The sequence below is a fragment of the Anser brachyrhynchus genome, assembly GCF_964034855.1.
Source record: "Anser brachyrhynchus genome assembly, chromosome: 2".
In the NCBI taxonomy this organism is placed as follows: Eukaryota; Metazoa; Chordata; class Aves; order Anseriformes; family Anatidae; genus Anser; species Anser brachyrhynchus.
The window spans coordinates 120,978,512-120,994,997 of NC_137695.1; the positions used below are offsets into that span (position 1 = coordinate 120,978,512).

Consider the following 16,486-nt stretch of genomic DNA (forward strand, 5'->3'; position numbering starts at 1 on the left):
CAAGCCACATATTGTGCCTGTAACACACGCCGCACCCTTACAGTTTACCCTACAAACTATAACAATCAATGTGAACTACTTGCATTAATCCGAAGTGATGGAGAATCACTTGCCTGCTTCTCCCACGAGTAGTCCCGCCATGAAAACCCCAAACTCACCTTCTGGTTTCTGACAGCATTTCAAAGCGCAATTTGATGGCAAACAACTGCTTCCTTCAAGTCAGATCTGCCTTGTCACAGACACAGTAGCATCATCCAGCCTGTTCCTTGGTGAAATCATGAAACGCAGACATTTATGCTTTAAGATTTTCTGAAAAACTGACATTTTACCAGTCATAAATCAGAAAGAGTTATACCTTTGCAAGATCAGAGTAAGTACACCCAGCAAAACTTGATGTGTTTAAAATTACTTACTGTAATCCCAAACATGCAGACCGAGATTATCTATTGAAATGCCAGGCATAAGGTATTCATTAACTAAAACCATTCTGTAATTTTATTGATATATTTTGTGGAGTTCACATATTTTTGTACAGCAAACATAACACTGTAGGCCACAAGAAGCTGCAGCACTATTGTTTAATAGCAGCAAGGTATATTTTATAATCAGGGTATGTGGACAATAAATAGTCTGTTTCTTTGGATGTGAATGTTTAAAATGAAGTTCTGCTGCAGCTTCATAATGTGATTGCTATTTTACAGAGCTTATACACAAAAATATATATGCAATCTTTTTGTCTATATTTTATACAAATACAACAGTAGTTTGTGAATACATTTTAAAGTACATATACATGATAAGCAACTCGATTTCCCATATCACAGGATAGCAAATTTTAAATGCAAGAAACATATACAAATTCAGTCTGGAATGCAGGGTTTTCTGTGTTCTTTTTTTTCTATATTTTTGACTCAAAACTTTTATCATTAAAACATTTTAGCATATAAGTCCAAACAATTTTTCCACTAGTTAAAAAATATAATTTCAGCAATCCGAGTCAGGTTTGGGTGTGTCACCATTCCCCAATACACTCTTTTCCCAGTTTTTGTCTAAATTCAAAGGCTTTTAGTAATATACAGTGTGTTCTTCACTCCACACCGTACAAAAAGCCCACATTTAATTTTAATTGTCATCTATTTTTGTGAACAAGAGCTGGGCTTGTCAGCGTTTAAATTTGCATGTCCAAAATGTTACTTTTGCAAGTGCATATGAATACATTGTGGTGTTGTACAAAGTTCATTAATGACAAATTAAGTCACAGTATAAAAATATATCATACAACTATAGGTCTAGTATAGTCCTTTTTTCTATGGGTAAAAATACATCTGAATGAGACAGGGAGGTTTGTAGCACCATGAGAGGAGTTGTATCCCAAGTTACATTAGCAGCATGATCCAATATAACAATATTGCAGGAGTGTTTCTGAGGAGATAAACATTCACTCTGGTTCAACTGTACCACTGAAGCTTATACTGAAAAGTGTTTACATATGATTAGCAATAGTTCTGTGTCACTTCCAGGGCTAGATAACTGTTATCAAAAGACACTGCCTTCCAACAAAGTAAGACACCCTTATTACATAAAAAGCTTTGGGACTATCCAAACACATTTTGAGCTACTGTGGCGTTATTTGCATGTTGAGTGTCACGCTAAGTAGGCTATGGTTTTAATTGTACACTGGGAAGATGCAGGATGGGCAGCTAAGTCTATACAGTTTACTACATACCAGGTAAGTACATTTATTTCAGAGGCTTATCTAGAGACCGAGAAGAATACAGGATAAGCTGCTAAACCAGTGTATGAGACAGACATAACGAAGGATGCAGTCCTGCTCCCCTTGACGTTTACGGATGCAGGATCAGGCCCTAAGTTAACTTCAGACAGCAGCATAGCGTTGATAGCATAGGATAAAAAAAATCTGCATCAAATACTGCGTGTTAAGTATTTCTGCAATAGTTTACCATCCAGAACTCCAGAGGACACAGTTTACAATTGGTGAGGACAAACTCCTAATATTTTTTTTTTGACTGGTATTCAAAATGGCAGTAGAAGACAGTGTAGTTTGAAACATGTAAACCTAGTAAAAACCATTGTAAAACCCTTAAGAAAGACACACTGGTTCTGTGCAATATAGCAAATTGATAAGAAAACACTGTAAAAATGTACCTGTTTAAAATTACAATGTCTACCATTTTGTACACAAAGCATTATACCAAAGGCCTACATATATGTAATCTAATGGCACTTGAAACAAATTATAATAAAAGGTTTTATAATAAAAAGCATAACCTGTAAGAAACTTTCTTAAAAGGTTTAGGTTTTTCTTTTGAAAGTGCTATATCTTGTAATATGTGTAACATAGAGGTTGACCAAGCTTTATTTTAAAAAATATTGGCCTATAATACATGTTTAGCTCACTAGGCAAATGATCCTGAAAATATGTACTCTTAACATTCATTATTAGCTTAATAAAGCAATCAGCTCTGGCTCATGTTTCAGTCAGTATATGGTTTTTAAAAACCGCTACTGCCAAATTAACAATAAATCACTCTATTCCACAATTTACTACTAAATAAAGCACAAGCAACAAGTACACAAAAATATATATATTAAAGAAAAAAAAAAAAAAAGACCTTACTAGAAGTTTAGAAGTTGCACAAAGAGTGGTGCATGATCAGCCAGCCCTCCCCCCTCCCTCAAAGCATCAATTTGAAACCTAGAAAACAGGGTCTAAAAACTGACATTTTAGTAGCGGCCAATAACGACTCTGCCTAAACATTATTTGAAAGCACTAAGGTGTTAACATTGCTTACAGTGTCAAACCTGCTTCCACGTAATCATACATCCTCGCTCAGCGGCACGCTAACTTGGCCGACTGAAGCCCTGACTGAATGAGGTTCAATATCTTGTCTGAGGTCCCTACTTCTCGAGTGAAATGTACGTCTACCTCTGAAGTGAAATGTCAACCCCTGCTCAGGAAGCTAAGGCACTAACCAAGTGGTAAGGACTCCGGCTAAGTACTGAGAACTGGGTGTTGGCCGAGTGTTTGTTGTGATGTGTGTTTTTTTTTTTTTTTAATCAAGTCTAATCAGAAACGGAGACTGATAAGCAGGTGGCACTGCCTCTTGTTGCATGTTAGATGCGCCACATCAAATCCCTTCCGCGACTTGTCTGGCAGAGCATCTGGCAGCGGCAGGTGAGATTAAACTTACTGGCGATGCCTGAATGAGCAAATTCCTCCATGCCATACCAAAAACTCCAGCTTTGAAGCTCCTGGTGCCTGCACATTCCCTGCCCAAGAGGAAGAGTGCTGCCCATCAAATCTGCAGCCGCTGCCAGAGCCGCCCGTGAGATGGGGAGCGCTCGCAGCTTCCCTCTGCCAAGGGGAAGCTTCACGCGGGGCAGAGCCCACCGGAGGAATGAAGTCCATTGATCTTCATTCCTAATTGATTTAAAAGACTGAGAGTAAAGCCAACTTCTCCCTATATGCATTGTGGTTGCTGATTTAAACCAGAATTACATTCTGCTGCATTCACCTTGTGCTCTGTTCACCTGTGTTTTTCTATCCTTTATAAAGGTGACGAGAAAAAAAAAAAAGCAATATTGAACAAATCATTCAACTAAAGATGTAAGTAAGCAAGCGATCTGTTTCATAGAAACCAGAGGAAGCAGTCATGAAGCAGAGCTAAAAGCCCACTTTGAGATAACATGCTCCTAAACCCAAAATCTAGGAGTAGTTTGTAGAATTTCAAAAGGTATTTTCCTTATTAATACATCCTTATTTTAATGCCTTTGGAACACAAACACATTTATAAAAATGTTATCTTTCAGTAATAAAATTTAAATACACATATGTATAAAATAGTAAAACTACACCTGCATATTGCTCCTAGAATTAAAAAAAAAGTAGGAGCTACTGATAAAACATCCGGAGCATGAGCTCCTTAAATGGGAGCAACTTTTGTTTCTGTGAAGTATATTTAGTTTAACCACTTAAAACCTTGTACGAATCCTCATTATTGTTTGAGAGATACTAATGTACTTGATTTCTATTTTTTAATTCCTTGTACAAAAATGACAAGGAAAAGCGTGTTATTGTTGAATTACAGCAAATCTAGTTTGCTTTCATGCATCACAGGTTTGTTTTTTTTTTTTTTTCTTTTTCCTCTTTTGGTTATTAGGGGTTGGGGAATAGAATATATTGCATTAGGTAAAAGTGGTGTAAGCAATATGCTTTTACTTCACTCCTAAGAGTCCTGTCTTTAAATCTTGGCAGTGGGCAAAAAGTCCCTAACCAAGTACCCAGGTGTAGAAAGTATGATTAACATCTAACTTGTTGCTTAGGAGGACATAACACACCATGTAACACAACTGAAAAGTTCATTCCAATAAAAAAAAATATTAAAAACTGGTATTTGCAAATTTACATTCACTCTCTGACTGCACACTAATATTGAACTGAAAATAGATACACACTTTCTGGCTGGACTCGATCCACCCTTTGGCGGTGGCAGCTGGGAGAAGACTGATGCCTACAAATGTGAATACGCTATTGGAAGATTCCTATGCAGTACTCTTTCTATGCTACTAAAGAGAAAAAACAGCAAGTTAAGAATTAAAACAAGAACTGCGACAAAATATTCTGCATTACTAAATTACAACACTTTTATATTTCAAGATCAGCCATTAATTTTGCCTGTTTTCCTCTACCAGAGTCATGAAAGCACAACACAGTTCCAAATTCAACTTGAAACTTTTGTCATTTAGGCAAGCAGAGATTCTCTGTTGAAATTCTGTTCAGCCATGATTTTACAAAATTAAACTATATTTTTTCTTCCAATATTCATAACAGGCCACAACAATTTAAGCCAGAAAATGGCAAAATTTGTAACACCTTTTATAATGACTTCAATACAAGTCAAAATGTTATATATATGTACATGTGTATATATGAACTTCTATATATACACATACAAGTTTTCAGAAAAAATCTGAATTCTATATTTATTTAAAAATTTAGAATTGTCATTATAGAACAGATCAGATGTCACCATTTGGGAAAAGTTTTTTTTTTTTTGGAAAGGGACTGGGGAATTTTTTTTTCCCAAATCTTTAGGAATCTTTGCGATACATGTTTGAACTGGATTCTTTGCAAATGCTGTAATATATAAAAGGTAAAAACGGTAGTTCCACCACTGACATCAATAAAACAGAGTGGCTGGTATGGTTGAAAAATTTTTTGAAAAGGGATGCATGTTGAAAGTTTGCTTGGGATGACTTTCTAGTGAACATTTTAAATGTGTTAATTGGCAGTGAAAATGAAAACAATACAATGAGACTTTAAAAAAAAAACAACAAAGTAAACACAGCTGAGAATAAACACTTTCAAAACATTAAAAAATTTCTTACTGGCTTCATGAGATTGGTACTGTACAAAAGCAGAGAATTTATAATGTCTTATAGTAGGCACTAAGTTAAAAATGGTCACCTAAGGCATTTCTACAAATAGACAGTAACAAGCCAGCTTTGTACATCCTATTGGAAAGCTTGATGAAATCGTGGTAGGGTGGTGGTTGTGCTTAAACTGCTCGTGAATGCTGCTGACAATGAGTGCAGAGACCCAAGACCTATACTATTGCTAGGATCTTGTGGATCCTGTGTTTGTGGTGGAAGTTGAGTCATAGAAGAATGTGCCTCCTCCTGCGTATAACTCATTCCAAGGTTTCCCACTGAAACAGAAGGATTATAGGGAGGGCCATTTACAGGTATGAAGTTGAACAGCTGAGAAAAGTCCAATGATGGGGTGTTTAGAGGTTCACTAATAGGAACAGAGCCCTTGGAAAGGGAAACCTCCCCAGACCCATCATCTAGTGGCCCTACTTGTGGATCCAGCCCTAGTTTTGATGAAGATGCTTGAGAATCCTGGGATGAAGAAGGCATACCACTTTGCAACTCCATTAAGTAACTTTCTATTTCCCCTTTCAATGGCTGTTCTTTTTCAGGCATAGAAACTGCGTATGAGGTAGAACTGAGCGGATATTTCAACGATAGCTGGTGAGAAGGGTGGACAGACTCCATATCTATTGGACAAGGCATTCCCAATGGTAATGATGTGGCAACCATTTGGTGTGCAGATGCAGAACTCTGCATGGACTGAATCTGAGTGTTGTAGAGATTTAATTGCAAAGTGTTTGTAAATGGCTTTGATGTCAGTTCACTGGAAGGTAAAGACATCACTGGAAGCAGCTCATCCTTAATAGGCACAGAAACGTTGCAGGTAAAGGGATCTAGAAGGTCCATTGGCTCTGTTTTGACCTTCAAAAGTTCTTGGTTGTGACTTTTCTTCATGTGGCGCGTTAGGTGATCCTTCCGCCCAAATCTCTGTGCACAGTACTGACAGAGGAAGTCCTTTCTTCCAGTGTGCACTACCATGTGTCTACGGACATCCTTTCGGGTGTAGAACCGACGATCACAGTGTTCACACTGGTGTTTTTTCTCCTTCACTCCACCCGATGACTTGCCTGCATGAGTTTTTAGGTGCTCCAGCAGCACTCCTGTGCTTTCAAAAGTCTGCAAACATACCTTACAGGTGAGGTCACCGCTTGTTGCTGCATGCAAAGCCAGGTGACGTTTGAACCCAAGCTTGGTATTGTAGTTCTTTCCACATTCTTCACACTTAAAGGCCTCTTTGTTGGGATTGTGTGTATGTAGGTGATTCTTTAGGTGATCTTTTCGGTGAAACATTTTCTCACAATAATTACACTTGTGGGTTTTCTCAGGAGAATGAGTAGCCATATGCCTTTAAACACAGATATATTCTGTAAGTAATTATTTTGATCAAAAAACACACGTGCTCATTTTTTAATGGCAGCTAAATACTACACTAAGGTTGCTTTGCAACAGAACCTTTTAACTGAAAGCATGACACTACAAAGACAGTTTGACAAATTAAAATATAGCAAAACACGAGCCATTTCTCTTAAATTGACACTTTAGTTTTGGTGGGTTTTAGCTACTGTAACAGGGGTATAAGGGCAAGTATGAAAGTACTTGTGTAAAAGTCCATAGCCAAAAAATTTCAGTCCATACTCTTTTCTTGTGACAATTCCTTATACAAATGAAAATTCTATTCTCATTAAGAAAACAAACAAACAGAAAACAAAAACAGAAAACAAATTAAGAAACAAAATCAAAGACATTAGCTTGCAAACTTATGTAATTTAGATTTCTAGAAACAATCCAATGGCTACTTTTAATTAACACATCCTCTCTGCAATCAGCTGAAGGCGTACACAAATATATACTTTTACACGGCTTAACACGGCCAACATAAAATAGATAATATAATCTGAAAGATAAATAGAGTTTAATACCTTAGTAATTTGTACTTAGAAACAAAGGCCTTGGTGCAGTCTTGTTGTGTGCACTTGTAGGGCCTCTCTCCTGTGTGAGAGTATGAGTGAACCTTTAATTTCTCAACACTGTTAAAGGCCTTGTCACACAGTTGGCAAGGAAAGTTTTTTCTTGGTTTGGTTTCACCACGCTTACGTTTCCCTGAAGGGACTTTCTGGGTATCTCTTACTTCTGACAAATCACCAGGAATGACAGTGGCCATCGCAGCCTAAACCAGGCCTTCTTGTTGGACACTTGGGAATTGCCCAACTCCACTAAATGATTTAGCTTTAGATGGCTTCTCAAGTTTCATGTGGTCGTAAAAGAAAGCAAAAGGGGACTGGAAAAAAAAAATAAGAAACAACTAGTTTGTAACTAAACTTAAATTTTGAAGTTTACTTGCTATGTGATGCTTCTGAATAAAACTTAAAAATAAAATTAGGTTCAGCTGGTCTAATGTAATACCTGTAGGTTTCTTTACACTATTTGCTGCAACTCTTAAAACGCATTGCTCAGGATGAACAGATCCACATATGCCCTGAAATTACACCTCACAACTTTCCCCTCAGGCATTGACGGAGAACAGCAAAGTTTCTGTCAGATTTCAGGAGGCATCAGACAAAGAACTCACTTCAGAACATATGAAGATGGCTTTTGGCAGCTTCAGGTTTCAAAGGAATTAAAGCTGTGCCTGTGGTGTTTGTACGGACATACACACACATGCACGCACACATGCACATACACAGTTATCAAAATGAAAATCTGTACGTCTTGAAACGCAACTGGGTATTTGAAAATCGATGTGAAAAGCAGTGTTTTGACAGCCTGGGGTGGGGGTGGGGGGCGCAAAGCTCATATTCTCTGATATACCGGCTCATTTTGGTTACTGTCTGTGTGCCTATTCTAGCAAAACGCACACGTTTCCAATAATTTGTAATGCCAAGTGAACTTCTCCTCTGCTAACGGAGGCTCAGTGTGTTAATAACAGAAACCTCACAGATTAGGCTTTTTATCAGCCCGGCACGGGAAACCCACATCCTCCTCACACCACCCTGCAAGGCACAAGGGTTTTAAGCGTTGAGGTTAGCTGGGGATGAAGGCTCCTGGCCCTCCGAGAGGACCCCAGCCCCTCCTGGGGTTCTGCACACTGTGAACTAAACCGGCAGCCTTCAGCTCCAGGAGGTGGGTGATGCTCACGTCTGAGTTGTTGCCAAGAACGGCTTTAAACTCGCAATCTGGTAACATATAGTAGCAACTGGGCGCCTGTGATTACAGGGTACTCAACAATCCTCCATTGTCAGAAGACGCTGACAGCTTTTATTTGATCGCTGGAGCACAATTGCTACTTTAGATACCCAAACCGGTGCTACCCGTGATGGAAAGGGTCAAAGGCGAGGTCTGCAGTGGCAGGGGCAGAGAGGAGGACGGCGGAAGGGCAGCACCCAACGCAAGCAGCGGGCAGGGCCGAAAAGCCCCCAGATTTGGCCTTTCTCTGGCAAAAGCAGCAATCCCCCCCACCCTGGTGTCACGGCCCTGCAGCTGCCACCCGACATGGCCTCCGCTGGCACAGCTGTGCGAGGGGAGGCCAGGCGGCAGCAAGGCCGGGGGCAGAGGCAGGGCTGGGGGCTCGGTGGCCGGCCACCCCCTGTCCCCTGGCAGCAGGGCTGGGGAAGCCGGCAGCTGTTGGGACAGGTGGAGCAGGGCGGCCAGGAGTCAGGCAGGGAGCACCAGGCAGCAGCTGCTCCGGCCTTGTGCCACCTCCCCAGTAAGCAAAACAAACACATCCCAGCTGGCAGCCAGGGGAGGCTCGGTAGCTCGGAGGTCCCTGCCATAGCCCCAGCGTGGCACTGGAAGAAAGCGGGGAGGAAGGAAAGCCTGTGTTTATGTCAGGACGCGGCAGGACAGGACATGAGGGGTGGGGTGACAGGAGGGGGAGAAGGGGATGTGCCTCTTTAATATCTGCATGTGCATTTTTACGAATGCTTCAGATTCGAGATTTCCATTTGAAACGCATATACAGAGCATGTCTTTGTCTATGCCTCTTCCTCCCTCCTCCCCGTAACTTCTCTCTTGTCTTTGTAAGAGGAGAGAAACACTGGCAGAGCAAGATGGAAACCTGCTACCTTTCAACCCTATAGTCTTTGAATAGCAGATTAAGCTATACTATACTCTTAAAGCAAGAAGTTTTGTAAGACCACCTTTCCTCCCCCAGATTTTACACGGAATCACTAGCCTCTTTAAAGATACCCAGCAACAGAAAAGGTGTTTCTTTAAGGACTCTTATTATTTCAGATTTGCCTCTGGCCCATTCCCACTCATGGGACGAAGCTTGGGGACAACGATTCCACGAGTGGGAATGTGCACAGGTCTTCAAAGAATCAGCTTAATTTCAGTTTCTGTCTCATAAGTGACATTCTTGTTTATAAGTGAAAAAAATTACAGTTGTTTGGAGACTTGAGACCAAAGCACTTCTGCAACAAAAGTAAATGAAGACCAATTCCAAACACTTCAATGGAGCTGCCAATGTAATCAAGAGGAGGATCTCATTCACATCAAAGTTGTGATAAGTTTACAGGTTGAAAGATTTTTCAATATAAACTTTAATGAGAATCTGGTAATAAAATTTACTGTGCGTCCATAAACAAATACACCGGTCTTCTATGCACATTGGCCTGAAGATAGAATGAAATCTCATTTTAGCCTGTTCTTTCCTGACAACTGAAGTTCTGAGGGAGAAAAAAAAATCCAGCCCCCTCTATGTTTAGATACAGCCTTGTGGGCACCTACGAGACCTGGTTCCCAGAGCGTCCTGAAACACCTACTGCCTCAGTGTGGGGAAGCAGGGCTACCACCTAGTGCCTCCCAGCCAAATCCCCACCTAGCCTGAGGTACAGGCAGCGTTAGTGGCAAAGAGCGAAGGAACTACCTCTACTGCTTGCTGTATGAGAGCGTGCTTGATTTGACCATGCTGGGCCACGGCAGCAAGTGGCTTCCATGCCAAGCAGATGACAAGAGGAGAAGCAGGCACAGCTGGCAGGATGCAGGGAGGGCAATACTGGGTTGAGACGGGACAGCGGACAACAGTACGGGGGTGCACAGACAGTTGTGGGGAGCACTGCATGGGGGTAGGAACATCTAAGGACAAGAGGACAGGGTACTCTGGTAACGCTGAGGGGCAGGCAGGTGGGGAGCTGAACATGCGTCGAGCTGGAGAGACACAGCATACCAGGCCATGCAGAAGGGCGATGCGCAGGGTCTGACGCGAAGCCAAAGGCAGTGTTTGTTGTGGAACAGCATATGGAGTTTAACTGTTAATTTAAACAACTATCAGCTTCTCACTCCTGTTCTAAATGCAAGGATCACATCTCAGGCTTGAGGCCATCCTATATTCAGGCCAATATTATGTTACTTTCATCTTCTCCAAAATTTCAGGTGATCTAGTTGCTGTACCAGATGCAACTCAGCACATTCATATGGATGACGAATTCAAGTTTTGTTTCTCTATGATCAAAACTAATTAAGCTGACTTTGAACTGTGTTTAAGTGTCCTTAAAATGCATTATTAGAACAAATATAGTATGGATTCAATCTTTGGCAATGACAGTGTTTTATTAAAAAAAAAAAAAAACATGTAAGTACTATTATCTCAGTATCATTTCTCAACAGATGAAGCAGTTAAGAACTTCAGTATTGGTTTCTGAATAGCAAATAACCACTTTCATTTTTTTTTCTTGTGGATATATAGACTGAGCAATGGAGATAAAACTTAAAAAAAACACTGATCCTCAAATATTACACTTTCCAAAGACCAGCTGAAAGAATTTTATGAGTAATATTGCCTCTCTGTGTCTCAACATAATATCACTTAAAATCCTCATTCTTATTGGTGCTTTCACAACTGCAGGATGAGTGATTATATGCAGTATCAAATATAACAAACACATTATACAAAAGCTCATATATAATACTATTTTTAAAGAAGCATATACTTAAAGCAGGAATAAAGCAGCCTCTGTTCAATGCACACCTGATGTTTGCCCACTAAAGTCCTCAGATTTTGGTCTTAACCAGTTCCGCTGACTCTTCTTGGAGGAAACCAGAATCCAGTACTTCCCATTTTTACTGGTCTGAAAAACAAAAGGAAGAATGGACTAGACTCTAGTGAAACCAGTATATTCAGAAAGTCTGGGATGTGGTAAGACCGGGGGTTGAAAAGGATCAGAAAGGAAAAGTTAAAAGGGATACAGCCAACCCATGCACAGAACATTAAGTACTGTTAATTATAAACTTTATGAATCAATTGCTCTTGCATTATCAGTAGCAATTAATGCACTTCAATTTCCAGTATACTTACATCATTTCAACTAACTCTACACTGGACAGTAAAAAAAAAACATAAATAAAATTAGACAAAAGCAAAGGAGTTTTCAATAAAGTTAAAACAAACCAAGAAATCCACAGACCACAAATAATTTAGAAATAGCAGTGAAACATGTAAAACGCTGGGCCCAGACTTGAGTTTCTTACTCAGAAAGGACTGAATAAGAGAAGATTTCTGGATTAGGCCCAACTTTACTAGAACCTAATGCCTTTATTCTGCTTAATTATACAGGAAATAGCAGCTTAAAAGGTGACCTGCAAAGGAAAATAAAATTAATTTAAAAAAAATAATAAAGCATCCTAATGATGTACGCGCTACAGGTAAATCCCACTAGAGGGCAAGTCTAGGTGTGCCTGAGCAAATCCAGAGGGCCTTTCTGGAATTTCCCTTACATCCCCCTTTTCCCTGCCACCATCCTTTTTAAAATTGCAGTACATCTTCCTTTTCTTGCCAGAAGGCCTCCTGGACGACACAGGTGTATACTGAAAACATGCTCAATGCCTGATTTTGGTGGAGAGGTTTATCCCCTCCATCTCCTCCAAGTATGCAAGGGCAAAGCCCTGTATAGCGCACGTACCCTATGTGACCTATTCAGCTGAAGGTATCTGATAGGAGCCCTGGAATAACACAACATTGACCCCCACACAGTTTTCCAGTCTCATTTTCCATTCTCTCTGTTCAAGTTTTCTTTATTTTGGTACCAAATTCAGCTTTGCGCAGCCCCAGCTTCCTCTGCTGGTAAGCACAAACGTAAGCTAACTGGCATGCTTGAACACCTGTCAAAGGCAGAACTGCTTCACAGCAACCCACTGAAGCTTTCTGGCAGCCGTGCAGCATTTATGGGGGGCTTTTTACGTACAGGCAGGTGGCAGAAACAGCTCCAGTACCCAAACCAAAACTGGAAGCTTTGCTTTCAACTAATGAGAAAGAGAGGAGACGCAACTCTCGCCTCCTCTTTCAGAGGTCCCCGCATCACTCTGTTTTTGGGAGAAAATGCTGATGACTCCTTGCTCCCTCTCCCAGCAAGACCATTGTAAATCAGTTACCCTGTGATGCCTATCTCAACATATCCCCCTGTCACAGCAGAAAGGAAGTGCTTCATTATCCAAATGTTTCTCCTAAAGTAGCTCACAATAAGCAGACAGCATTTCAGACAGCCACAAAAATTTAATGAATTAAGTCCTAAGGGACTCAGTCCCTTCACTATTGGTATTTACAGACTATTTCCAGTTAAAAAAAAAAAGTGTAAAATAATATAACAAATATAATGCTCTCTCAACTGTATTCAACGTTTTTCATTTAAATGCTTACGGTACTGAATTCTCACATCTGAAGGAGCTCTAGCAAAAAGTAGATGGCCTTAGGGACAGGCCATCAGAGGCATGGAAAGACTATCCTAGCAAGGGAAACAGGAGCAATGGGAGCAAGTAAGGATGGTAAATGCCAGATGTACTTAAAATACTGAACGGAATGAAGGTGGAAAAGTCAGGTGCTCTTTCTTATTCATTACCTCACAAATATAGCTAAATCTCAATGCAGTGGATCCAGATGAGGGCAATGCAGGATCTCAACTTCTACAAGACCATTATTAAGTCAAGGAGTTCAACAAGATACATACAAAAGAGGAGACGTTTGAATGAATGGCAAGAAGATCTGCCACATTTGATGAAATTAAACGAAAACACAAGATAAAAAAAAAACAATGCTTCATGGCAGTAAGTCAGCTATTGGATAAAGGACTTTCTCCTATACACAGGATACCACAGTTGTCCATTATAATGCTGATTTTTAGACCACCTTCTTCAGAAGCTTTTGGTGCTAGAAAATCTCTGAGGCGGAATACTGGACAAAGACTTACCATTCTTCTCGTAACTGCTTATAGTGTTACTAAGCTTTCCTCTCAACCAGATGAGATAGGAACAATTTTTAATGAATATTAAAGCTCAAATTATTCTTCACGTGAAGCAGAGAAGCATCACAATGCAAAATGCATTGTTACATGCACATACATGCCTGAAACCCACATGGGAATTTGTACCAAAACAGACTTCCATAATTTATCAGATTATAATTCTTAGAAATTATCAGATTTCTAGTATCCATGAGGCGTTAATTTTGCCAACCCTACAAACACTCAGATAATTGCCAGTTAGACAATATTTTAATTTACCAGGTCTAAGGAGTCAAAGGAAAAAAAAAGCCCCCAAACACTAGACTAAATCACTTATTCCTGCTTTCGATAATAAAAAGAGGGACATTTGTTTTTTCAAAATTCGCAGGTCATCTTTAAGAATCTGGAAAAATAGCTGCATTTGGAAATGTTTTAAAACATGATTTGTATATGTAAACTAAAAGGATAATGAAGACATTAAACAAACACAACCAATAATCCTCCCCCTAGCTTGCATTTCTTACATTTGTTGAGAGCGTCCAAACACAATAAAGGAAAATGTCAGTGTCGTGGTTATTTTCTTTCAAAATAAGGGAGTTATAATGAGAACACAGTATTGAGAACACAGTATCTGTCAGCAAGTGTCATTGCATTTTGAATACAGAGCAGTGCATCAAGTTTCGATTCTTGAAATTCACCAGTTTATAAAGCAGAACAAAGGTCTTAGAAACATCAGTCCTAATAATGACAGAATTAAATATTCAACAGCATTACAGAGTCATCTTGGGTTTTAAATATTTCTTTAAGGAAACAAAATGAAAAATGGTTACTTACCCTATGGAAACCGTGATTCTTTAAGAAGTGCTGTCCGCACAGATCCCAGGTGAGCAAGTACTCACGTGAACAGGACCAAGTTCTCTGAAGACAATAATGTCCATCCAGGCTGTGCCTGTCTACCCTCAACGACTGCTACCATCAGTGGCGTAAGGCAAGGGACTCCCAAACTGTGCTATGCACATCCTTATGACACCCAGCGTGGTGTGCAGCAAGAGCATCTCCAAACTCTGCTTTCCACGCACGCTGTGGGCTAAGAGCCATTTTGTACACGCTGCCACCAGCACGCTGCTTTGAAAAGTGGCCACCTCCAGCTTCAGCGTCTGCTCCCGGGTGGAAACACTGCCTGCTGCAGCCCTGCCGGTCCCAGTCCTGTGCTCCTGCCTCAGGAGTTTGGATGCTGGATGAGAGGGGGCTGGAAGGTTTGTGGTGGCTGATAAAGGAGCCAGGCCCTGGGCTTGGCAGGGAGAGGGAAATACGTGGGCAGAGGTCAATGGCCTGGCTGGGAGTGTGGCATGAGGTCAGGAAAGCTGAAACACAGATGGACATCCCAGTTTGGGAAGATGGAGGATGAATACGTGTAGCCAAGGAAGACAGGAGCTGCAGCTGCTAAGGATGGTAATGGAGAAAACCATTACCAAGTTTAGGATGACCCAGTCTGACCTCCCTCAGATTTGTTACTAAGGAGTAAAAAGATTCCTTCAGAGTGAAGGACAGATCGCTTGTGGTGCCTCTGTGGAGAACACGTCTGGAAGAACCACAGTTACTGTAGCAGAAAAGCCACTTTTCTTCTTTTCTTTATCGGGTGACTAATAAGTATTGGAAGAGGAGCTAAAATACTGACTGAGGAAACCTGCTCTGGCACACCGAGCAGTCAGGCGATGGCAGTGGTAAGGAGTAGCAGGGGGAACAGAGCTGAGGAAGCATCCAGCAGTCAATGCAGCCGCTTCCTTTGGTGTAGAAGAGCCAAGACAGCAGTCAGACAGCACCCCCACTACAGAGAAGCAGAACTGAACTACGAAACTCCTCACCAGGTCTGCCTGTCTCAGCCAAGGCCATCAAAAATGTGCAAATATCATCAGAGCTCCTGAAGATGAAGGAGTGGGTTAAGACAACTGAAGAAGGAGCACCACTTAGCCTCCTCACGCTTTCCTTGCTCTGTGGGCTTGCACACATGCTTGTCATTAGGCAGTTCAGTTTGCGGAGGTGTGGATTTAACCCTCCTTCCATCAAACTCCTCTGCTAGGCCACAGAAGGGGCTGTGAGCACAAGTGGCAAAGTGCTTGCAGTGCTCCAGGACAGCACGCTGGGACCTGCAGGCCTGCAAGGCTCCGCCATCCTTCCCGGATCATCAAGGGTCACCAGGCCTACTGCACACTTGCTTTGACCTCAGGGCAAGCGGTAGGTCTCAGTCCATCTGACCTGGTAGAAAGACACTTGACTTTTGCAGGAGACTTATCTTAAAGCAGATGTAGGTAGCAGGTCAGCCTCCAACATGGGTCTTCCAGAGGTGCCTCTTACTGAGAGCGATCTTTCGGTAAGGGAGAATCTCAGCTGGAAAAGTTGATCCCACCAATGGAAACAGTCAGGCACGTAAGAAAAATCCATGCTTAACTGGCAAAGATGCTGAAGTACTGATGACTTCAGGGCTGCCCTTCTCAGTGCTGAATTAAAATCAGTCTTCTGACAGATGCAGGGGTCTATGACACTCTTTGTTCTTGGCAGGTGATCTGATACACATTTATTTGAACGGCATGTCACTTTTTAAAGGAAACAGCCAGTAAAGCCTATTCACCTTTGGCACCCTTGTTTAGAAGGACAATCCTGTCACTGGTAGGAAGATTCTCCCCAGTTTGCTCCAGTGAGACCGATAACCAGAAGGTGCTTTAACCAGGGAGCTTACCGAAGCCAGGAGAGGCTCACTTCTGCATTTCCACAAAATGATACTTCATTTAATTTTCTGCTTACTTTATTGTGTAATTTGGAAG

The 16,486-nt window shown here is 41.1% G+C and overlaps 1 protein-coding gene across 4 annotated transcripts in view; it reads right to left on the minus strand.

The window, feature by feature from the left end:
* Nucleotides 1-468: 468 nt before the first annotated feature.
* PLAG1 (PLAG1 zinc finger) overlaps nt 469-16,486 on the minus strand; it is a 51,243-nt gene continuing 35,225 nt past the window's right edge. For 2 of the 4 annotated variants that reach the window (XM_080579403.1, XM_080579404.1), the window contains exons 2-4: nt 11,420-11,519; nt 7,374-7,732; nt 469-6,799 (exon numbers count right to left, since the gene is read on the minus strand). In XM_080579403.1, coding sequence (XP_080435529.1) covers nt 5,536-6,799; nt 7,374-7,615 — 1,506 coding nt within the window. In that variant the 5' untranslated portion in view covers nt 7,616-7,732; nt 11,420-11,519 and the 3' untranslated portion in view covers nt 469-5,535. The remainder of the gene's footprint in view (nt 6,800-7,373; nt 7,733-11,419; nt 11,520-16,486) is intronic. The other 2 variants (XM_080579405.1, XM_080579406.1) reach the window with 1 other exon arrangement.